The sequence below is a fragment of the Chaetodon auriga genome, chromosome 16 (assembly GCF_051107435.1).
Source record: "Chaetodon auriga isolate fChaAug3 chromosome 16, fChaAug3.hap1, whole genome shotgun sequence".
NCBI classification, from domain to species: domain Eukaryota; kingdom Metazoa; phylum Chordata; class Actinopteri; order Chaetodontiformes; family Chaetodontidae; genus Chaetodon; species Chaetodon auriga.
The window spans coordinates 16,939,041-16,962,385 of record NC_135089.1 but is presented as its reverse complement, the minus strand read 5'-3'; the positions used below and the strand labels follow the sequence as shown (position 1 = coordinate 16,962,385).

The 23,345-nt window shown below is 44.2% G+C and overlaps 2 protein-coding genes across 4 annotated transcripts; both read right to left on the bottom strand.

Annotated features, from left to right (window-relative positions):
• Positions 1-8,612, bottom strand: LOC143333530 (putative ATP-dependent RNA helicase DDX17). The gene is made up of 13 exons (XM_076751588.1): positions 8,199-8,612; positions 7,853-8,012; positions 7,657-7,753; positions 7,426-7,559; positions 7,272-7,337; positions 6,971-7,112; positions 6,668-6,828; positions 6,326-6,498; positions 5,930-6,040; positions 5,760-5,821; positions 5,599-5,658; positions 1,544-1,780; positions 1-1,361 (listed from the first exon to the last, which is right to left on the bottom strand). The coding sequence occupies exons 1-13, from the start codon at positions 8,246-8,248 to the stop codon at positions 877-879; spliced, it is 1,938 nt and encodes a 645-aa protein (XP_076607703.1). The 5' UTR covers positions 8,249-8,612; the 3' UTR covers positions 1-876.
• Positions 8,613-9,390: 778 nt separating this feature from the next.
• On the bottom strand, positions 9,391-23,242 carry LOC143334153 (transmembrane protein 184B-like). Of its 3 annotated transcripts, none has more exons than XM_076752712.1 (11): positions 23,123-23,242; positions 22,736-22,813; positions 20,181-20,414; positions 17,772-17,937; positions 14,836-14,926; positions 14,607-14,682; positions 14,111-14,202; positions 13,491-13,660; positions 12,764-12,958; positions 12,421-12,447; positions 9,391-11,902 (listed from the first exon to the last, which is right to left on the bottom strand). In XM_076752712.1, the coding sequence occupies exons 3-11, from the start codon at positions 20,412-20,414 to the stop codon at positions 11,673-11,675; spliced, it is 1,281 nt and encodes a 426-aa protein (XP_076608827.1). In that variant the 5' UTR covers positions 22,736-22,813; positions 23,123-23,242; the 3' UTR covers positions 9,391-11,672. The 3 variants fall into 3 exon arrangements, with proteins under 3 accessions (XP_076608827.1, XP_076608828.1, XP_076608829.1); XM_076752713.1 differs by having other exon boundaries at positions 23,086-23,189; XM_076752714.1 differs by lacking the exon at positions 12,421-12,447 and having other exon boundaries at positions 22,736-23,232.
• Positions 23,243-23,345: the final 103 nt, after the last annotated feature.

Sequence of the window (23,345 nt, the reverse complement as noted above, 5' to 3'; positions counted from 1 at the left end):
TTCAGTGATACATTGAAGAGCTTTATTAAACAAACTGTAAAAAGGGACGTACTATTTGCTAGGAAAGTTTCAGTCATCACTGCCGATTAAACACGGTGATCTATGGTGGATCTCATATTTGTCAGTAAACACAAACTCACAAATGTGAAAGAAAAGTTCATTTACATGCACGACTTTAATTGCTAGCATGGCTGCACAAAGCCCCTGCAGAGTTGCCTCTATAAGGCCTAAATCAACATCCATGTAATTAAATCAAGATATATTTTCAGAGAAAATGTTCTAAAGAAAAGAATAGCTTGACAGAAAAACTGCTTTAACACTAGTTCTGTTCAAGACACACCAGGATCCCCACGTTTTTTCTTCTCAATTCATACTGATCTTGTGGCTTATAAAGTTTCAAACACAAAATTAAACCTAAAACAGAAACATAAATACAAGAATTAACTTCAGCACCTACCTTTGACACACCTAAAAGGAGAAGCAGAGACTGAACAGACCCTCTGTGGCAGCTCAGAGGATCACAGTACAAAAACAGAAGTTTGTACAAAAAGATTCTTTTTCAAGACAAAAATGACAAACCTAGTCAAAAAATGACACAGACCAGTTTCTGTCAACCTAAATTTGATGATTAATTTGTCAAAAACAAAGAGAGTTGACCATTTCAACGAGCTGGGAACCGCTCTTAATATCTTGATGATAAAGAGATGGAAGAACTCTAAAAGCACTGTGTGCAGACGTGCTGCAACCAAAACAAGCTCACAGCTGGCATGTGCTGTCCCAGCAGTCAACTCCTGGGACTAGACCTTTAAAAATCAAGATTTCTCACTCATTTTGAGACTGGGTGTAGTGCTGTGTGTGCCTGATGCACAGATCCTATTACTTTCTGCCTGATGGAGCAGCAAACTGAAACGGCGAGTGCCCCATCAGGCCCATCATAGGCTGAGGAGGGTTGAACTGCTGGGCCATTAGAGGCTGGGGGCCCGATGAAGCAGGTGGGGCCTGCCCTGCTCCACCGCCCCCCGATCCAGAGCTGGCCCTGGAGCTGCTGTACTGACCGCTGCTGCTGCTGCTGCTGTTGTTGTTGTTCTGGTACTGGTCGTATGAGTTGGAGCTGGAGCCGTAGCTGCGTCCTCCGTCCCTGCTGCTGCGATCTCTGTAAGAGGAGGACGAGGACGAGGAGCGGTCCCCGTCCCGGCTGCTTCCTCCGCGGCTATCTCGCCCATAGCTGCTGCTGCTGCCACGGCTGTCCTTGGTGCTGCTGCCGCCCCCACCCACAGAACGCATTCGCCTGTCACACTCGTCCTGGTACATCAGGTTGGGATTGTTTGAATTGGAGCTGCCGCGGAAACGGGGACGGCCACCTGGAAATAAAGGATAGGAGGAGAGGGATAAAGCACCACCGCCACAAACACAGTCAAGTGTTAGGCTGTCACAATATCCTCAGACTGGAGACATTAGGACAGACAAATCTCTTTGGTGCTGAGATCTCAGCAGTAAATTATAAAGTACACAGTGTTTGAATCCAGCCGGAAGCGTCCCTCACCTCCTCCGCCTCCTCCACGTCCATTGTCAACCAGCTGCAGTAGTTTGGGGTTGATGGCCTGCCGGGCCTCCTCCAGCACCCGGATCAGCTCGCGGGCCTGGCGGAGGTTCCCCGGAGTGAAGAACGTGTAGGCAGTGCCTTTGTTGGTGCTGCGGGCCGTGCGACCGATGCGGTGGATGTAGTCCTCCGATGAGTTGGGATAGTCATAATTGATGACAAACTTGACATCCTCCACATCTTGACATTTGCAGCAGCAGCAGGGTTGAGGAGGGGCAGTGTGATGGGATCAGTTACAGGGACGGAGAAGACAAAAACACAAGTCAGAACAAAGACTAACACCAGCAGAGAAATGAATCAGTCTACTCCACTCATGAATTTAAGTTTTGTGCTTCTTGGAACTGAAAACATTCAGACAGACAATACCTCCAAGATACCCATAATCCTCTGAATGCATCACTTACCTGTTTACTTATCAGCTACTCAGACACAAAATGAATTTACTTACCATGCCAATCACAAAACAAGGCTCAAAAATCTATGATAGTAATAAAGTAATTGCACACATGCAAGTCAATTAGGTGCAGCCGAAGCTCCACAACTGAATTAAGTGATGGAAAAAAGTTAGTGGCTTGCTGGATAATTTGGACAATATTAAGTGGAATTCGCTAAGAAAAAAAGAGATTTTAAGAGGCAAATGACCCTAAAATTAAACCTAGCAGGTGATCCTTGTGTAAAGGACAGATTTAGCAGTAAAAAGGGGGATTGCTGATGAATGGTTTATGCACAAGAATCAAATGACTAATTGTTTTTAGGAAAAACCACCAACCAGTCAAGTTGCAGTTTACAACCACGTCTGTCCAGACTGTAGAGAAGACTTTGAAGGAATTTAATCAAAGGTACTAAGTGTATTTTTTGGTGAATCACTATATTGACATGTATGATTCCATTGCATGTCTTAGAGACTGTTTTTCCAGTTGACTGATAGAGAGCTTCATCACATGGTGCAGCGACAGTCACCTGAAGCTCAACATCAGCAGAACCAATGAGCCTGTGCTGGACTACAACACTTCAAATATGGATGTTGCTGCACATTGTAAAACATGGATGCTTCACACACATCTTCAACGTGACAGCATAGAAGATCTAAACAGTCAGCACAGTTTGAAGGTGGATGTCCAAGATTAGAGTCACCAATTCAGTATCTGACCAAATGTGAAATATGGCCACAATCTGGCTTCTGTTCCTGAGTTATGGTGCTGAATGATGGCCAAAGGGGTTTTTGCAGAACACTATGATGTCATAGTGAAGCTGACCTTTGACCTTTTAGATATAAAATTGGATAGAGCATACGAATTTTTGAGTTATGGCCAAAAATGTGTTTTGTGAGGTCACACTGAGCTTTGACCATCAAATCTAATCAGTTCATCCTTGAGTTCAACTGAGTGTTGGTGTCAAATTGAAAGAAATTCCCTCGAAGCGTTCCTCAGATAGCACGTTTATGAGAATGAGACGGACGGACAACCCGGAAACATAGCGCCGTCTGGCTGTCACCAGGATGAAGGTATAAAGACAGATTCGGCAGTGGAAAGGACTGATAATGGTTTAAATATAAGAATCAAACACAATTAAGCTAATTTCTGTTCAAATCAAATCAGAGGTCTGTTTCTCATTACAGTTGACAAAGGGCTCAGAAAACACTGCTGATTAGAGGAAAAACAAATCTCGTTTTGGAAGCAAAATGATGAAGGCTGGTGGAGGAGAAAATGGGGAAAGGGGGGGTTGAGGTACAGTACTTACCCTGAATCAGAGATTTAGTGATGACTTACAAAGTTAGCCCTCTGTCCCCCTACCCATCAACAGTCCTGAGAGGTTTGCAGGGGTAGGAGGAGAGTGCACAGGACAAAAGCAGTCCCATCTCCCACCTCGCCACTCCTCCACAACACTCCCAAGGCTGGAAAGTGTCTGGGCCAGAGCTCCAGCTGGACTACGCTGGGACGCGGTCCTACTCTAGTCTTATCTGCGCCTCTTCACGCCATCCAGCCTTTTTTGACGTGGAGACGCTACAGCCGGGTTTACGCTGGTTCTAGCGCAAAGTGGTGGGTGGAGAGGCCTTTACCGGATTCTTTTATGGAAACTTCAAGGATCTTAAGCCCTTGTAAAAACAACTTCCTCTGCCATCTCTTTCATTAGCTGGTGGCAGTGACAAGTGACTTCTTATCATGATGGAGAGCAGTGGAAGTGGCAGATTTTCTTAGGGGCTTTGGTGGTCTTTGACTGGTGTGGCTTGTTCCAAATGCCTCCCAGGTCACTTCCAATGGCAGTGATATCAACGAGCCCAGCTTTTCAAGTTCAGTAACAAGAAACAGACACTAGGGAGAAGACATGTGGATGCTTTCTGTGAGAGGAGTCTGAGAGGGGGCTCTGCCAGGGAGTTTGACTCCTGACAGTTTATGCTAGTCCTTATGGAGAGATCCAGCAAGTCATCAAGAGCTGGTGAGTTGTTTACAGACTGGACGGGGTCAAAGTGTTACAAACAAGGGGTGTTAAAAGCAAGACACACAGAAGATTTGGGAATAGGGGGCAAAGGGACAAAGAGGACAGGGGTCAGAAATGGTTTAAAGAAAACAACAAGAATAGGAGACCAAGATAGGCAGTTGAAGGGGGGGAGAGAGAGAGAGAGAGAGAGAGAGAGAGAGAGAGAGAAAAGAGATGAGAAAAGAGTGAGAAAAAGTGAGAGCAGGAAAAAGAGATGTGGTGTGTGAGAGAGGCAGAGGAAGAAAGGACAGAAAGGGAGGGAAATCGATCATAGAGAGGTGGCTCCTCCAGGCCAGGACTCCTGCCAGCCAGGACCAGACATGACGTCCGCAGAGGGAGAGGCCGGCCGGCACAGCCAGTGGTGGGGGGTGTCAGGGGCTGGCATCAGGGGGCAGTTCAGAGGGAAGCCTCCAGCATAGCCGTCCATGCCCGGCTTTGGCTGCTTTCCACCCTCACTTCCTGGCAGTTGTCTCTGTCTCTGTCTTCTTGTAACGCACCACTGAATCTCAGCTTCACAAAACTTCAGTATCATCTATCAAAGTGGATTACCTGCAGGACCAATTAAGGTGAAAAATTTTGCCCTCCAAAAGTTTGTTATTGGGAATGTATCTCCTCAAGGACTGCACTGGAAAGCTTTCTTAATCCACATATAATACTGGCAACTTTGTTAAAAAGTCTCTGAGTTAATTTAATCAGCTAATGTTGTGGTGCGTCACTGTGATGATGGCATGGCCGAGGGGAGCCCACCCTCCTCCATACCCCCCTCCTCGCCCTCTAACCTGACAGCCGCCCCCGACCCTACGGTCAAATTTGGAAGCCCAGCAGCACCTCGCGCTCGCCTCCCCACCCCGTCGCCCAGGCAGCCAGTGTCCTGGAAGGGGGGAGAGTTTTGTTTGTGGGCTCTGTTCTAGGTTTTCAGTGGAGATGGCTGTGTGGGACTGATTAATCAGGCCGTCTCTCTCCCCAAGTCAGCTTTCGATTTGTCATGCCTAGGTCCGGCTGCAGGCTCCCGAGGGCCTGTGTGCTTCTAGTTGTCGGAGGAGAGACTTGGAAACAACAAACAAAAACAAAATGAAAAGAAAACAAATGAACATAGAATTAGGTTAAAGGTTGATTGCCATCCTGTAAGGGGCTGCTGAACTAGCCTCACCCCTTACATCTTCACATCTTTATTCAACATCATTCCTATGTTCAGTGTTTTTGTGTGTTATTCAATAGAGCAAAGTGGCTTAAATCTTCACGGGCAACCCCGCTTCAAATATGACACACTTCTTAGATACACATTTTATCTGAGAAGCATCACACACTCTTTGAAAGAAAAGCAAATCCGTATGTGTCTGCGGTTGACTTTTGATCAGAAATCTACTGTAAATAAACATGCAGTGAAGAGTCTGATCATCATATATAACGACCACTGTTCTTATTCTACACATCAAACGGTCAAAACATCTCCTGTGTGTGTGTGTGTGTGGTTATACTGAGGGAATGATTCGCTTTGCACTTGAGCACACAGGACATACCCAAACCACGCGAGGCCACGTCAGTAGCAATGAGGATGGGAGCTTTGCCGCTGCGAAACTCTGCAACGAAGAACAGACGATGAGGGGCTGCACATCATCCTCTCAGAGACAGCACAGAGGAAAAGGCAACACCGGCGTTCAAATTTCAAGTGTGTTTGTACCTGATAACACCCAGTCTCTCTCTGGCTGGCTCTTGTCGCCATGAATACACATCGCTGGCCACCTAAAAGAGAGGCAAGCAACTTCGCATATATATATATTTAACCAGTGATTATCACTACTTTGAGTTTTTTTAAATGATCCGTTCTTAATCCCTCCTTTCATAACTCACCCATCACGTCTCATCCTTCGTGTGAGATCGTCACATCGTTTCTTGGTCTCCACGAAGATGATGGTTTTGTTCTCCTTCTCAGCCATAATCTCTTCCATCAGCTGGATCAACCTGATGAAAGAAAACCAACAAAAAAACAACAGGAAGAGTTAACAGATACAGAAAACGTGCAAGTTATACATGTAAATATATTGTATATCCACATCATTTATCACTTAAAATCAATCATAAAATTAAGGATTATAAGGGGCAGGAGTGGGATAGAGGAAACAGGAAAAGAGAAAGAAACAAGAAGAAGAATGAAAGGAATATTACAAAGAGCCCTAAACAACACAAACAACCTGTAATAAACCAAAGCAGGAAAAGAAAGACCTGCTGCTGCGACAGGCCTCTTACTTGTGGTCCTTCTCACTCTCCATACAGACATCGACAATCTGAAGGATGTTGTGGTTGGCGCTGAGCTCCAGCGCTCCAACATTAATCTGGACATAGTCTTTCAGAAAGTCCTCTGCCAGCTGGCGAACCTCTTTAGGCCAGGTAGCGCTCCACATCAGGGTCTGTCTGTCGGGCTGCGCAAGGACGCATCAAATAAACAAAAATCAGCAAGGAGAGATATAAAAATGATTGCTTCATTTAACAAAAACACCAAGCATAAGCTACCAAAGCAGGGATTGCTAACACTAATATTCTATAAAAATGTATCTTCTCCAGAGACAAATCTAAATGTATTCGCATTACTCTGATCTGATCCACAATCTTGCGAATCTGTGGTTCAAAACCCATGTCCAGCATGCGGTCTGCTTCATCCAGAACCAAGTACGTGCAGCGTCGTAGGTTGGTCTTTCCAGCCTCAAGGAAGTCAATGAGACGACCTGGAGTAGCAATGCAGATCTCAACACCTAGGAGATACAAACATGGTGTGTTTCAGTGTGTTATATAATTAGTCAACTCAAACAATATCAATTAAACAAATGCAACGATGCCAAAACAATTAAGACAATTACAGAAAAAGACAAATTAGTTAATAACGTGAGGCAAAACCTCTCTCCAGGTCTCGGATTTGAGGTCCCTTGGGAGCACCCCCATACACGCAAGTGCTCTTGATGCGGGATGACTTTCCATAGTCGTAGGCCACCTGCTGGACCTGCTGCGCCAGCTCTCTTGTGGGGGCCAGAACCAAGCACTGCAGAGCACACATACACTGTCATAACAAGCCACTGTTTCCTGAATTCGACACTTCAGTGTTGAGTTAAAGTGGCGTTTAATATCATTCTTATACACTCTATGATATCCCAAAGCAGACTACTCAGTGATTCGTGCATTCCTTTTTCTATTCACGTACAATGGGTCCATCTCCACGCTCCAAGTAGGGCTGATGATTGATGTGCACAATGGCAGGCAGGAGATACTGAAGGAAGAAAGGGCAGGGAGAGGTCAGTGGATAATGCTGCTGTGTAATTCAACAGTATGTTATGGAAGGAAGATGTGTGTCTCACCGATAAGGTCTTCCCAGAGCCAGTCTGAGCAATGCCCACCATGTCTCTACCACTGAGGGCCAGAGGGAAACCTTGTGCCTGAATGGCTGTGGGCTCCTTGAAGTTCTGCTGCATCAGTACATCCATTACATATTCTAGATGGAGGGGCAGAAACAAATGATGAGGTCAATTCTGTACCACAGATTTTGTTTAGTAGCTGTAGTTGCTGTGTAGTTCCACAGTTTTGCTTACGGGGATACTGCGCCTGATGGAAGTTGATGATGGGCTTTGGGCAGCCTGAGCCTCGAACAGTGATTTCTTTCTTCCTGCGATACTCCTCAACCTCATACTGAAAGCACACAACAACAGACAGACAGTATAAATACTTCAGTGCCAAAACCAAAGGTTTACCTGAGGTACACAATTAATTACAGTACTTGAGGAATACCTGGCTCAATCGCTGCACTTCCGGGTGTTCATTATAAAAGTTCTTCTCAAATTTGGGAAGCTCATCCAGGTCCCATCTCTTCTTTCGTAAACGGTCGCCGGGGTTGCCAAACTTTCTACCCGATGGTGGGCCGCCTCTGCTGGACCCAAAGCGAGGGCTGCTGCAAAATGATGACACACACTGTGTAGTCAGGTATGTGACAGTTTTCTGAACTGGCATTTTATTATTGCATATATGTTATGAGTGTTAATCGCAAAAAACGCATCCAAGCCCATTGCAATGCTAACGACACTCACAGTGTGCGCTAATATTAGCTCGCATGCAAACTGTTGACTGAGCTGCTTACCCTCTGTCACGGCCACGGTCTCGATCCCTGTCTCCATACGAACCTCTCATTTTCAGCACACACGCTTTTCTATGGACGGTGAAGCGGATATTTAATGCTGCCTTTAGATCAGTAGGCCCTTCTGTTGGATAGCTCACCTGGCTTTCGCTTATCGTTTACGTCTCAGGCCTTAATTGAAAAAACACCTTAGTTAGCTAGCCGTTATATCCCGTTATATATCACTCTGTTTCAGCCAACGTTAACGTTAACTCGAAACGCTGACAGCAAGAAACTGTGGCTTTCTTGTTGGCTTGTTGAAAACTCAAATATCAAACGCCATGTTTTTTTTCTGTGATGAATTTAAACTTAAGTTCAATAGACACAATAACAGCGAGCTATAATGCTATGTTTGTGTTAGCATAGAGCTCAACCGGCAAGCGGAAGCCGCTGTGATTGGCTGCTGCTTGGGAAGCCCCGCCCTTCAAGTATGATTGGTTTTAATCTTGAAATAATTATTTACTTATTTATTTATTTTTGTCTGTTACGACATACCATTTGCTCTGTAAATAATTCCTGTGTTCATATTTTACATATTTTTTTGTTTTCATGATGGCGCCTCGCAGTTTCTAGTGGAGTACGTCAACGTAACTAAATCTTGCATAACCACTAACGTGTGGTCACGCTGAGCCACACAGCTGCAAACATTTACACAACACGCACGCCACAAACTTTCAACAAAAGCCCACATTAGCTCTCCTGCTAAAGTTTCCTTCTTATCTATCGTAAAAACATGAACACACGTCGTGTCCTGCACCTTAGCTGGTTGAACGAGCGGCCAAACGAGCATTCAGCAGGGATGATGAAGTTTGTTTACTTTGTCTCCCTACAGCTAAGAGATACTTCAGCAGCCACCCAGCTGTCAGTCAAACACAGGTACACGCCCCTTCGGCTGAGACAAAAAGGAGCGTTTCTGATATGTCCCCACAGACCTTTTTAATCCCGTTTAACAATTACAAAAACTATAAGTATGCACTAAATAATATCTTGACATCTGAGTACGAAAAGAGATGACTAAACGTGATTATAGTTGGAGGTATTCAGCTCATTGTACATCATTTGCTTACATCTTAGCAGCGTTTTAATATATATTTTACATGTAAACTGCAGGTTTAGCTGGTTGCTGTAACTAAAAAAATAAAAAACCTGACAAATGTCTTGTCTGCATTTGTCTTTTATTTCCTTTTCAACACCAACAGAAACCAATATAGCATCAAAATGTGAGATATTTATTACCAATATACAAATTAAAAAGTATACAACAGAAATAAAACTGGAGAATATATGAAATTTAAAATATCAAACTAAAGCACTATACCAAGCAATACCATTACAGTGATGATCATGATGGATGTTTCACAGTGCCCAGTTCAACTCTATTTACAACATTCTTTCCACTCTGGCATATTTCCTCATTAAATATATTCAGCTTTACGTCAAAACAAATCATTTGATCGTGTTTTGAACCAAGACGTATAAGGCAGTGAATTTCACTTTTTCAGTTTTACTAAGTTAGTGTTACATTAATAGAACAAATTCACTGATTGGTGCCTTTGACTGAAGCACTGCAGGTTCAGTAGAAAGACGGATGCGAGTGGAGAATGTGTTTGGCAGGGATACATGTTTGCGCTCATGGCTGGAAACCAACTCTTTATCAATTCAACCAACACGCCCATTATTCTGCTAACTGGATGCAATTTTCGCATTATGAAGCTGATTGTGCTCTTCTGAGGACGCACATCGATTTGGCTGTTTCCTTCGACCTGAATACATTCATTACTCACAAGGACTGCACTGTTTGTTAAGCTGCAGTCAATGGGCTTGAGTCAATGTTTCCAAATCTGTTTGGACTCTGCACTCAACAGGAGGAGGACAGTGATCGCACATTTAGAGGCAGCAGCAGTCAAAAGGATCTGCTGAGCTTTTATGCTGGTGCACTCCGCCACCAAACAGTTACTATCACGACCGCAAGCGACTTCTACAGCGGCCTCTGCTAAGATGCTTATTAGCAATCGTGTTAACAGTTAACTCAAGCACAGCTTCTATTATCTTTGGGGGAGAAACAGATGAGAGGCAGGCCTGATGGTTTTTACTCACTTGAGGTTTTCTTCTGCCATGCATCACAGTCTTCTGTTATAGTGTGCCTCCTGGTTATCTATATTTACTGACTACGTGCTTTCACCTTGCATAACCAACTTTTAATGCCCAAATATTCCTTTTCCAGATGTAAGTCCAGTCAGATTTAAAATCTGACACATCTTTGCACGGCCTTATTTGTCTGTAACGACAACATCCTTAATCACTCACTACTATAGCGGCGAGGCCATTATAAACAATACCAGCAGAGGCAGGCCTGTTCTGTGCTACATGTAATGCCCTTAATTATGGGATTACAATCCACAGCAGCACATCACAGCTGGGCCAGCTCTGAGGGGAAGTGTTGCTTCTTCAGTAATCTGTAATCTGTGTGGGTGTTGTCCTTCCGTCAGTCTCTCTGCACACACACTCAAATCTCTCCTACAGCTGTTCCCTCAGTGCTGCACAAGCGCTGTTGTGCGAGGAGCCCAAGGCAGGCCAACAGCTGGAGTCGAACCATTAATCTTTTGAGTCACTTGTTCATATGAACCCACAACAAAATGAAAACAGACACAGACTATTTAGAACATTTCAGGAATAACAATTTTCCAACAAACTACTCTTTAAAACGAGTTACACCTTCAAGGTCATACAACATTTAAATAAAAAAAAAGATATCTGTGTTTCAATTCTTATATATTAAAATGAAGCCTGGCAATTCAATAGCTCTTAAGTTTTCCTTGACTATAAATCAATTCTGAATCTTAATTCTCAACTGGAGCACGGGGCACTGCTCCTTCTATTTGGCAATGTTTCGGTACGAGGCAGAGTCGGCAGAGGAGTGAGACGAAGCATGGATTGATATGAAAAACAAAAGATGAAGGAGGCTGCGTGTTTCTGATGAAAATGGCACTTATTTGCTCTAGCATACACTCTGTCATATCTTTTTTGCTGTGGTGTTTAAAATGCAGCATAAGGATGCTTTATGCAGGCACGGTTATTTGTACTAATCCACACTCGGTGGGTGAATATAGATGTGGTGTTTCTGTCAGTAATGGCCTCTATAACATCAACAGAAACGACAACCTGACCCTTTAGTAAACCCTAATGTCTAAACATCTCAATTTCTCTTCTCTTTTCCATCCTCGTCTTGCTCCCTTGTTTCCTTCTGCTTCCTCTTTCCCTTGTAAAAAACACTCGGTCCCTTCCTACAGTCTGTTACCCATAGTTTCATAAGTCTGACATGAAAAAAAGAAAAAAACAGAATCTGATCTTCCATGTTAAGGTCGCAACAGAAGATCTGATTTGTCTCACATGGCTAAAAAAATTCAATATGGGCTACAGGAGTAAAGTGATTCAGTCTCAGAACTCATCATCAGAGCTGAGCAGCAGGGTCTTTTCGTTGTCCCCGCGGGTGCTGAGGTTACTGTGGCTGCGGGAGAGGGGCGGCCCGCCCGCTCGCTCCAGTGTGGACTGCTGGGTGTACTGCTGATAAGCTGGGGAGAAGTTGTGGATGGCATCCTGGACCATGTCCCCTGGATTCATGGTCTCCTTCAGGCTGCTGGAGATGCTCTTCATTGGGGCACAGCGACCTAGACGTGAGGTAGGAAGGTTGGAATATTACTTAAGAGACAACAGAGCAGGATGGACGAGGAAGAAGATATGAACGTGACAGATGAGTGAGAAAGATATAAAATGTTTCCATCCAACTGTCAGGTTAGTTTTTCCAAATCAGTCTTTGAAATGTTGCCAAAATGAATGAATGAATTTTGCAAAATTCAATCAGCAGGATGGAATAAATAAATCTGTCTTCAGCTGGGAGAGAAAGCCAAAGGACACCACTGAGCCTGGGTGGGAACACAGACTAAAAAACACTGAGCCAGGAGAAAAGAAAAGACAAAATGTTCACCGACTGCAAAATGAACTAGACAACATGTAGACCCATGACTTTAAATGTAATGTCATGCTGAACTGAAAACATTGTTAACATAATGGAAAATTAACCACAATCAAACACAAAAACACAAACAAAAAAGGACTGGAATGGACACCTGTTGAAATGTTAAAACTGTTGTAGATATAGAGGAAACATAACCAACAGCAGACCTACCGTACTGTCCATAGATAGGAAATGAGCCTTTCAGTGCAGCACAATCAAGAAAAGAGGAAAAAGAAGATAGGGGAGACAAAGAGAGACAGGAGACACAAGAAAGTCAAGAAGAGAAAGGCTTAGAGAGTGTCAAAAATAGAATCTGTACAGTAAAAAGGCTGGGACACAAAGAGTGAGGTCAGATCAGCTCTGTGTGCACAAATCAGTCTGTATCCAGATCCACTTCAAGACTGTCAGAGCACACTGATGATAATACACACGACAACATACAGGATCATTATCAAACCCATCTTTCAGCCTCTTAATGCCTGCAAACACACTCACATGCACGCACTTCCCTTACCGTATGAGTCCAGTCTTTTGTCCATGTAGACCTTATAAGTAAAGGCATGGCGCAGGGCAACAGCAGCAAAGAACATCTCAATGCAGATGATGAAGTTTTGGTAGCCAGCAGCGACTGTTCCCTCGCCCACAGAGAAGTCAGCCGAGCTGATCTGAGGGATGGCTCCGCACTTCTCCAGAATGGCCAGCAGCATTCCTGAATCGTACAAAGAGAGGCAGAGAGAGAAAACAGAAACGAGAAGGAGGAAACAGGCACAGAGTCAGTTTTCATCTGCATACTGAGCGCTGGGGGCCCAGAGACTGAACAAACACCTGTTGCAAAAAGTGGAAAGGTTGGCGTGTCAACAAACATGATCCACGAAGGGTGATGGAAGCTGATGTGAACTTGAACTCAGTCAGTCAGTAAGTAAGGTTACACGACCTGCTTTCACACATTCTTCTTCTGATTTTATTTCTGGCAGTGCAATGCAGCGTCATAGAATTCACACCACTTCACCACAGCAGCAAAACACCATCCGGAGGAAACCACTGAATTCATGCATGGAACAGAGCTGTCCTTTAATTACAGCATGTAATCCTGTTGCACACACTAGACAATTACAAAAAAATCAATTTTCCTTGCCAACCTATTGGAAATTCCCTTCAAATGTACACAATATAAATAAAAACACACCTACAGATTACTGAGCAAAATAATGGCTGGTTGGTTTCAAACCGTGGCCTCATACCTTGCCAGAAGGAGAGAAAGATGACGGATTTGACCATGAAGAACTTGAGCACGGGGTTGTACGGGACCAGCAGTTCACGAGTGGCAAAGTAGAAGAGGAAGAGAGCGTAGAGCGACAGACTGACCGAGATGTTGTAGATAATGGTCACGTACAAGTAGCCACTGGCCACGCTGGAGGAGGGAAAAGAGCGCGCTTTAGCTTCGACACACAGAAAAAAGTCTAAGTGAGGGAAAAAAAGAAAAGAAAAGAAGCTACACAAGACAAGCTCATGTTGGCAAGCTGCAGAGCTTCCTGGTGCACAAATATGCAGATTAAGTTCATTAAAAGATGGAGATTCGGACTGTAGAGCAGCACACTTGATGTGTATTTATAGCAACCCTCATTAAGGACTTTCTAGTGATGACCTAAGAACTGCACAGCAGAGATAACTAGAGACATGAATTGTCTTGCATTTAGAGGGTTCCTTCAACCAAAGCTTCTCAGTCATTATGTTCAGAAAAGACTTCTGGCTGAAGATGGTCTGGGTCTGCAGTACTGTGACACAACACAGGAAGTCAGAGCACAAGAAATCACTGCTGTGAATGACAGCGGGTGATGTCGGTGTTGTTGTGGAAACATACTTAAAGTCTCCGTCTCTGTATTTCCCAAAGGCCTGAAGAATGACAGTGATCACCGCCATCAGGGGCTTCACCACACAGAACTGGAGAGTTGCCTGAGGAGGCAGGAGTGAGAGAGCGAGAGAGCGAGAGAGAGAGAGAGAGAGAGAGAGAGAGAGAGAGAGGAGGGGAAGTAAGCATGGTAGGAAAAATGATGTCAGGAGAAATACCAGGTCAATAAAAGCAGCAATGCTCCACCAGTTTGTTTCACTCATGACTTTCATTTATCTAGCGTCCGACATTGAGCAAGTTTCAATGACAAGCACATTAAAAAGACATCACACTTCCTGTGCTGGCATATCTGCAGTAACTCAATCTTAACTTCTCTGCTGGTGGATTTTCATGTTGTATGGAAATAAATATAGATTTTGTAACATTTGGCTTATTTATTATGAAACAAGCATTACAGTGAACAGTGTTTGTTCATCTTTCTGTAAAAGCACAACCCTTTGATTTGTACCTGTTTGCAAAACCTGAGGAAGCCGATGGAGTACGTCTTCCCCCACAGACAGCAGGTCCCATACACACAGCTCGACCTGAGGGGGAGTGCAGGTTCATACAGGTCAGGACTGCTGGAAAAGTATGCCGGCTATTTTCACATGAAGAGACTAACTGTTTCTACCAGAAAGACAGAGAATAGAACAAGAGAGAGAAAAAAAAAAGGAAAGACGAGAGCAAACAAGACTTACTCGATGGGTTTCCCTCTGATCTCGGCCATGATGGCGCTCTCTCCACCCAGATACTCATAACACAGACTCAGGAAGTTGTAGATGACAAAGGCTGCAGAGAGTCACACAGAGAAAACTTTACTGGGCTGTCAGAGTGACAGTTAGCAGCACATTAAACAGCCATCGACACTTTCCACGTCCTAACTGGAGTATGTGCTTGATGCAGTGAATCTTGAATTGAGAACGGGTCAGAGGTAACTGAGCAGAAAGCCTCAACCTACCTGCATTTATATCAAGGTTCTTACAAAAAATATCACGGTAATGTTGCTGGTTTAGTTATTTCTAACAGCCTCCAAAAACAGATTGATGCATGACAGCGACAGCAGCAGTCGGTTCATGACACAGAGCTGTCAACACTTGGTGAAACTGTCATAATTACGGTTATGTTCTTGGGTAAGAACTGCTGAGCTTGCCATTTCGAGGAGGAAAGGTGAGTCATCCCCATCAGCAGGCTTAGAAATGATTGGGTGATGCTGTGTGTGAGCCTAAGCATAATTGTAAGGTAGAGTTCTCCAGTGCTGGGAGCAGAAGGGGAACAGTGTGATAACAGGACGCCTGTGGAAATGTTAAAGACAGCAAACGGTGAGGAAGGCTCATGGTCATGTCACCCTGCCACACAATGGTGGCAGGGCGACATGATGAAAGTTGTGGGGTGGGGGCCACGAACGTCGTTCATTCAAAAGTTTGAGAATCACCGGTTTAGAGAAATAACACAGATGTTACGCAAGTGTCACTCATGTAATGTGTTACATAACTACCACAAAGCATCGCATGTTAAAACGTTATTTTGATCTTTATTCGCAGTATTCTTCCACAGCATCATGGGCCTAACAGCGAAGCTACACCTGGTGTGTCTCTAATCCCTCTCTCTTCTATCCACAGGTCGGACCTGACATGTAATCAGCCGAATCGGTGCAGCCAGCTTCACTGGTTGCTTTTTTTGGCTTGTTTTATTTATGCATGGCTTCAGATGAACCGCCCACCCACGGTATGGTTACAGTTAGGCAACAGAAAGCAAACTTCCACAAATCACCTGCTGATGTGTTTGACTGGAAGAAATGCTTCAGATTCAAGCCTTGAGACCGCTGACATGCCTGCTCTTACCTTTAACAGCTATGCTTCTTATACATTCAGACAGGAAGTCCCAAAAAAAAAGCAGGACAGTTACATCATATCCTGTGCACTCGTCAATAATGTACCGACTGTTCTGAAAACACCAATTTATTGGGCATTTTGCTGAGAAGTGACATCTAATTTAAATAAACATGAGTGTGCTGCATACTGATCCCAGCAATTGGTGTCCTGCTGCCCCAGGTGTTCTCAGGCTAATTTAAGGGTAGCCCACAGACACTAGCTCCTTACTGCCTCAGCTCTGAGCTTTGAAAGCGAGCCTGTGATTGTAGCACACTGGCAACCCCTGCTTTTCACTGAAAAATATACTTTAGCTGTTTTAATTTAAGGACGGGCAAGATGAAAGATGGAACTGATCTGATCGTGCATAAATATCCAAGAGTGCTAAAAACAAGAGCAACAACGCATACACACATTTTGCAAATGTACAGCAATTCAGAATGAATTAAGGTCCATTCTAAGACTGCATAATGCAAAATGCCAGTTTCTCTAAACACTGTGAACTAACTGCACTTTGTGTGTACTTTACCTGCAGTAGATGCCACTAACTGTAACAGGCCTGCGCCGTGCTGTGTAAACAGCAGCAGAAATAAACCTTATGCTGCCTGAAGGCCACAGGTGCTGCCCTCCCGTGCCCTCTCTCAGCCACTGTAACAACTGCTACAAGGTAGGGTGACACTCCAGAGTACAGCAGACTGACCAAACTGCTCCCAGTAAATAAATATAGTACACAGTGATAGTAATACACGGCCATCACAAGTTCTGAATCCAAGGCTGGGCTGGGCAATATGATGGTATATACCATGCGACAGTAGAAAGGTGTCCAGAGATTTTTATTTGGCAATAATGCGTCGTTCTTGCGACAGCAAGAGTTGGTGGTGGTAATGCACCTCCAAGCTGGTTTGTTAACTACTGCAGAAGAAGAGACAAAACATGGAGGAGGAGAGTGAGGCCCAATCCCAATGTCCCCCCTAAATCATTAATTAATTAAGCCCTGTTCCCGTGTGGACATCGTTGACGTCACCTGGCAAGTGTGAGAGTGCGAGAGGTTACAAGGACCCGAGATGCTATAAACAGGAACGGGACAGCACTTTATGATGTTACCTCATGGGTTTATGATAAGGAATTCAAATTGCAATGATATAAACAGAGAAAAGCAGCAAATCCTCACAACTGAGAAGCCTGAACCATCTAATGTGTTATCATTGGCTTCCTGTACATCAAACTAAGTTTCAGCAATACAAGCACGCAATTATCCTAATAAAACTCGTGATGATGAAATAAAAGGATAAGGAATAAAAGGATTTTCTTCTTAACCATAACATGATACAGAATTGCTTGTTCTATTCTAAACTTCTGCATGAAATTAGACACACTAGATGCATCATTGGCTGCTAAGATAAAAACCAAGCTTACAATTTTTCTGCTCACAAGCCTTTTACAAGTCTTCACGAGGATTTGCTCGTTTTCATACAGTTGCTAGGAAACAGGGTTCCCCTCCCCTGCAATCCCAAGAGGCCACAGAGACATGAGAACAAAGATGGCAACCTTTGTAAATGAAGACACTGCAAAGGCCATCTGCCACTGAGGTATCACACATAAATTCTCACACCCTTATTTCTACTGGGAGTCAAAAGACACACTGAAACACAAAACACTCACTCCCACCGCTGTGATGAGCATCGGCCTGCTGCTTAAAAGCATGCCAAATACAGCAGACATGTTGCTGTGCCAGTGGACTGTACAGTGTTCCTCTACGCACTCACCTTCATAGCAGTCGCGGACTGTGTCGAAGTACACGTAATACTCCTCATTGGTGAAGAAAAGAAGGCTGAGCCAGGAGTCGAAGGCATAGATGGGGACTATGAAGAGGATCCGAACTATGTGCCTCTGTTCATTTGGAGAGCTGTAGTAACGTAGGTGCATGTAGATCTAAAAAGAAAGAAAGATGGAAGTGAAGATGGATTCACCAAAATACAGAATCTGAAAATATCCATTCTATGGCACAATTTACATCGTTCCTACTGTGTTTTTGTGATTCTGTCACAAATTTGGTGCACAAGTGAGTCACTCCCTGAGCCTGAAACCGACATCAGACACCACACACCGTTCCATTTGGGAAAAATTCCATCTATAAGGGTGGAGGTGAGTGAATGCAGCACGTTCTTTAGGTGTTTTGACTGGTAACTTGCCGATAACATCAGCCTTGAGGCTTTTGCGAGAGAGCTGCTCGTGCTAGAAATACTGCAAAAGCCAAAAGTGAAATTAAATAATCAAAGGAGGGAGATGAAGGCTCTGTGGACCCAAAGGATCCGGGATGCCTGTGAGATGGAGCAGATGACGTACTCTCTAAGGTCACAAAAGAACAGATTTGATAAGAGAAGCATAACGAGCTTCTTAATGCAGTCATAATCTCAGCTCATCTAATGTGCAGATCGATGTAATGATTACCTCAACTATCCAAACAGGCTTGTTCATGTGATAACTCCAACTCACCTACTCCTCTAACCCCTCAAAGTTGAATGTGGACGGGATGTGGATGAGGAAAAATGAGGTCTGAAAAGACACGGTGAGGTGAGGCCTCCTTGTAAAACTACAGCTCAGAATGCGGCAGATAAAGAGGTCAGCTGCCTCATGAAACCTGCATGTGTGTTCTCACCCTGTCTGTCTGCCCAGTCAGTAAACATTTGCCTAAGTTGCACAGTGGAGTGCTGTGGGTTTGAAAGGTGTGTGTTGTGTGTGTGCGCTGACACATGGGGTTGTTTTGGGTAACTGATATTGGGCTTTTGTCTCCTACTGAGAGCAGCAGACAGCAGGAAGAACAGGGTGGGCCTTTGTCACCAGCACCTCTGTCTGCTCCATCTGGCTCCTTTCCGCTTACACAATGTCCCACCTATCACATTCCCTGGCCTGTAAACAGACACACACCTGTGGTAAAATAACAAACGGTGGGTGACAACACACCAAGCGAGACGGTGCACTCCACTCGTCGGGCTTGTTGCTAGGTGACACCCCCCCCCCCCCCCCCCCCCCCCCCCCACACACACACACACACACACATGCGTGCACACACAGACACACTCTCTCTTCTTTAAGCCTGTATTTGAAGAGCAGCAGCAAACAATGGACCACAAATCATTAACCTGTGCCTCCAGGTGCACAGCTAAAAATCAATCCCACACACACTGATGGGGTGTGATCAGCAGCGGAAAACAAAATCCAGAAAATTACCTGTACCAAAAGTGAGCTGAGTTGAGTCGTACCATGCAGTGGAAAACAGACTGTATAGCACTTATATAAGGTAGTCCTTATATCATTTATTTCTAATGCTTAATGCTTGCAACTATCTTAGGAGGATGGTTTGGGCAGATCTGATGCATACTCTAGTGGGAAGCCCTCAAAACAGTAAAGTCAATCCAGCTTTTGTCATTCATTCCCCAAATCCTAAATGTGTATGAACCATAAACACCCTCATGGACGTGTTCAGTGTTTACCCACTGTACAACAGGTAGTGTGGAAAAGCTACATGGAAATATTTCGAAGTGCATGCAGGTGTTCAGCGTGTGAATGTGCACATATAGAGCCTTAGAATAACAGGGGCTGATGGAAAAATGCTCCTACATGTGAATGAGTCTACTGTTTTTTTTGATCTTGCTGAAAAGGAGCTGTTTGTGCTCAATGACACATGAGTGATAAAAGAAAAAAGGGAGAACAGTGCGTAGGTTTGAAAGGCCATGAGCAATATTTAGGTTTTGTTCCGTCACTCTGTTTGTCCAAAGGCTGTGAGCAAAGGCAGTAAAAACAGATGCAACCACTTATTTGCACTTTGTTTCAAGTTGCTGCACTTAACCAGAGTGACATACAGGGAGTAAGCAGACCACATCCAGGCTGATGATCACGCAGCGTAAATGAGGCTTAACCTCCTCATTCATTTCAGTAAGACCATAGCATTAGCAACACGGTGTCAGACTGCACATGGCTTGTGCAAAAACTTCTAAACTTCTGATCTTTTAAAGTCATGAATGTATCATTCTAACATCCTCCAAGATGATATATAGTATTTCACTCACTGCTACTTAGACACTACACATAGTTGTTGCTGGACAAAATAACTAGTTGTGGAGACAGAAACTGAAATCTTCATGTGCAACCTCCAAATGTCAGGCTCTCCTTACCTGGTGACATGTAATCAGAAGAGCTGTCCAAACAAAGAAACCTGATATGGTTTGGGCAGTGGAGGTCATGAGGAAAATTGGCTCCTCTGGTGTGACCAATGGAGCTTCTGGTATCCAGGAGGAGTTGGATCCTTGCGGGGCCACAGTGGCTGGAGGCCCTGGGGCAAAGCCGACAGGAGAGTCATTCCCCAACCTCTCTGACAGGGTTATGTCTCGCCGCCAAAGTTGACTCATCTGTATGAAAAAAGGGAGTAGAGGAAACTTAATGAAGACGCTCTTAAAGCAATAATAGCCCCTACATTCGAAATAAGCATGGTCAGCAACACTCAGCAGCACAGCCTCATGTTCCAGGTTATAAAGGTTGAATGACACACTATAATGTGCATGTGCATCATAACAGGCCTGCGCCATCTGAGACCTAAATCTCAAGCCAACATCTGCTGATGTTAGAATGAGAAAACAGAGAGTTACAGAGCAAAGTAGGACATTGCACAGATCTGCAGTGCAAAAGAGACAGTGTGGATAGACGGATGAAGCCAGATCAAAACAGAGTGAGTGAAAGGGGGGGGCATGAGGTAGGTGGGTGAGGAGAGGCTGATAAGGAGTATAAAAACCACACACACCAACACACTGAGGAGGGGGCGCTGGATCACTCAAACACAGCGAATCAGTGTGACAGCAATGAGCTGAGGGCTGCTGACCCAATTTCTCCCCCTCTTTCTCTCTTTGCCTTGCTGAGTGCAAAAACGAGACAGCGTGTCGCTGGAAACAGCATCTAACACAAACATATTTCTTCAGAGAGGGTGGTGGCCTCAGGTACCTTGCCGATTCTGCAATAAGATAGATTCTTGAGAAAAACTGAAATAAGAGTAAAACTACAATGTAATCTCATCCAGAAGCATGCTTGTAGCTGGAAAAGATGGGTGTTACTGAGTTGCATATACTTTTTTTCCCCATTGTTGAGCAGCTTTAAGCATCATATTTATGTTTTTCTCAACAAACTAAGCACAGCGCAGTTCCAAAGCAGGCTGAATTGTCTTTGTCTGGTTTATATCACCCGTAATGCTTCGACAGCATGTGGACCTCATCAGCAGAATGGGAATCAACCATCACATCCATTGGAAAATCCCTCTAACTCGAAATTTCAACAGTAATGTATGTGAAGGGAAAATATGAGAAGTGTGAATCACGTAATTAAGCAACGCCGACTTGGACAAATGAAAACAAGACAGGCCAAAACCGAAGCCAGCAACATCAAACGCATCCAGAAAGATGCTGCATGTGCCGCCACCCTCATGATCAGATCACCGCACATCTCCAAGCACTGTCATCTCTCCAACCACGTCAGTGTCTTGGTGTGGATTCCAGGAAGGCGGTAATCTAATCATTCACAGTGAAAACTAATTTCACAATGACTTTCAACCCTCCCTGCACACCAGCTAAATATAGGCTAGTGCTCAGTGTGTTCATGGATGACTCATGCTACTTGCCAAAGCCTCAATCAGCTTGTGGCAATGCAGCAACTAGGAACACATCAGCGTGCCACACACACACGCACACATACACACAGAAGAAGAAATGCCAGGAAGACGTAACCAGAATATGGATTTACTACGTTTCTTCAGTGCAGACATTTTTAAATTGGTGTACTTTTTATCTTATTTGTTACTTAGTCAAACTTCTCGCTCAGTGATTTCTGACACAGCAGGCAGCTCCAGTTTGACTTCCATAATAACAAAACATTTAAATGTGATTAACTTCAAGTAGCATATCTAAAAACTTCCTTTCGATGCCCAAACAGATGTTATGTACTATACACTGATACCAGGGGAAGGTCTTACCACTTATCATCATCACTGCTACAACTAGTCTGAAAATGGATTCTACTCAGTTATCTGCCAACCATGACTGGATGCATGTAAATCAGTCAAAACAGATTGACATATTTAAAAAAAAAAATCAATAAAAAATATCTATATCATCTGGGGAAAATGAATATAGGTTTTTATGGGGTGAGTTCTGTGTTCAGTACATACGAGCACCAGCTTGCACTTACAAAAACAAAGCTCGATGCTTCCCAGTGGACCACAGACAAGAGAGAGAGGCAACTCATCAATCCTGCTGACTGCACCCGTGCTTAGGTTTCAAAACATGCATTGTACTTTGACCTCAATCGAATCAGCAGTCTTTGTGACAAACCATCATAAGTCCTAAGGCTGGGGGGGAGCTGCCTGAAACATACTGTAAAGCTGTCGGCCATTACTGAGGATGTGTTCACTCAGAGGCACGAAGACCATAGGGCCACTTTGCAGTGACCACAACTAAAACAAATCCCACAAAGAGCGAGGGAGCAGGTTTCAACCTTCAGGGCATATAGCCGTGAGGCATTAAAGAGAAAGAGTGAGTATATCACGGAAATCCAGCCAATATTTACCTCAGTACGGCTAATTTTGATGATCTACTGAAACCCTCTAAGAGTTGAGAAAATCACACTGCGCTGAAAACACGGTAGCTGCTGAGCTGAGCTCCTGACTCCATCCTGCTGCTTTACTTACCTTCTCTGCAGTTGTTTGATCTGCGCTGGTCTGAATCAAAGCATCAATTTAGCTCATCGTCTCAAGTCGGTTGCAAACCTTAAGGAGTACAGAAAGTTAATTGGCCGAGCGTTAACATTCAGACGACAGCCAGCCGGGTTATCTTATCGCTGCATCGTTGTTTGAAGCCCTGAAAATTGCCTTTTTTTTTCTAAAGGCAAGTGTCGGAAGCTGAGCGTGAACTACGCCGAGCGCTGCTAGCTAACGTTAGCAAGCCTTCCTAGCCTGACGCTAGCTTGCTGTTGCTTTTCTCCCGAAAGTCAAAACAAAGCAGAGAAATATAACACGACTTAAAGCAGCGACGCACTCACTTCCAGTATTATGTCTAAGAAAAACGACTGTGTTTACTTTGTCATTTCCTATCCAAAGCTAGTAAACTGGACACCGTTATTTCTTCCACATCAGCATCATCGGCAATTCACTATACCAACAGCAGCTGCCAGCACAAACTCCTCTCCGTCGGCGCATGCGCACTCACGCTCTTCACATCTCCAGGTCCTTGCCATTGGACATGATGTAACTTTGTATAGACTAGACTGCACAGCATGTGCTGCGGTTGTGCCCAAAAACA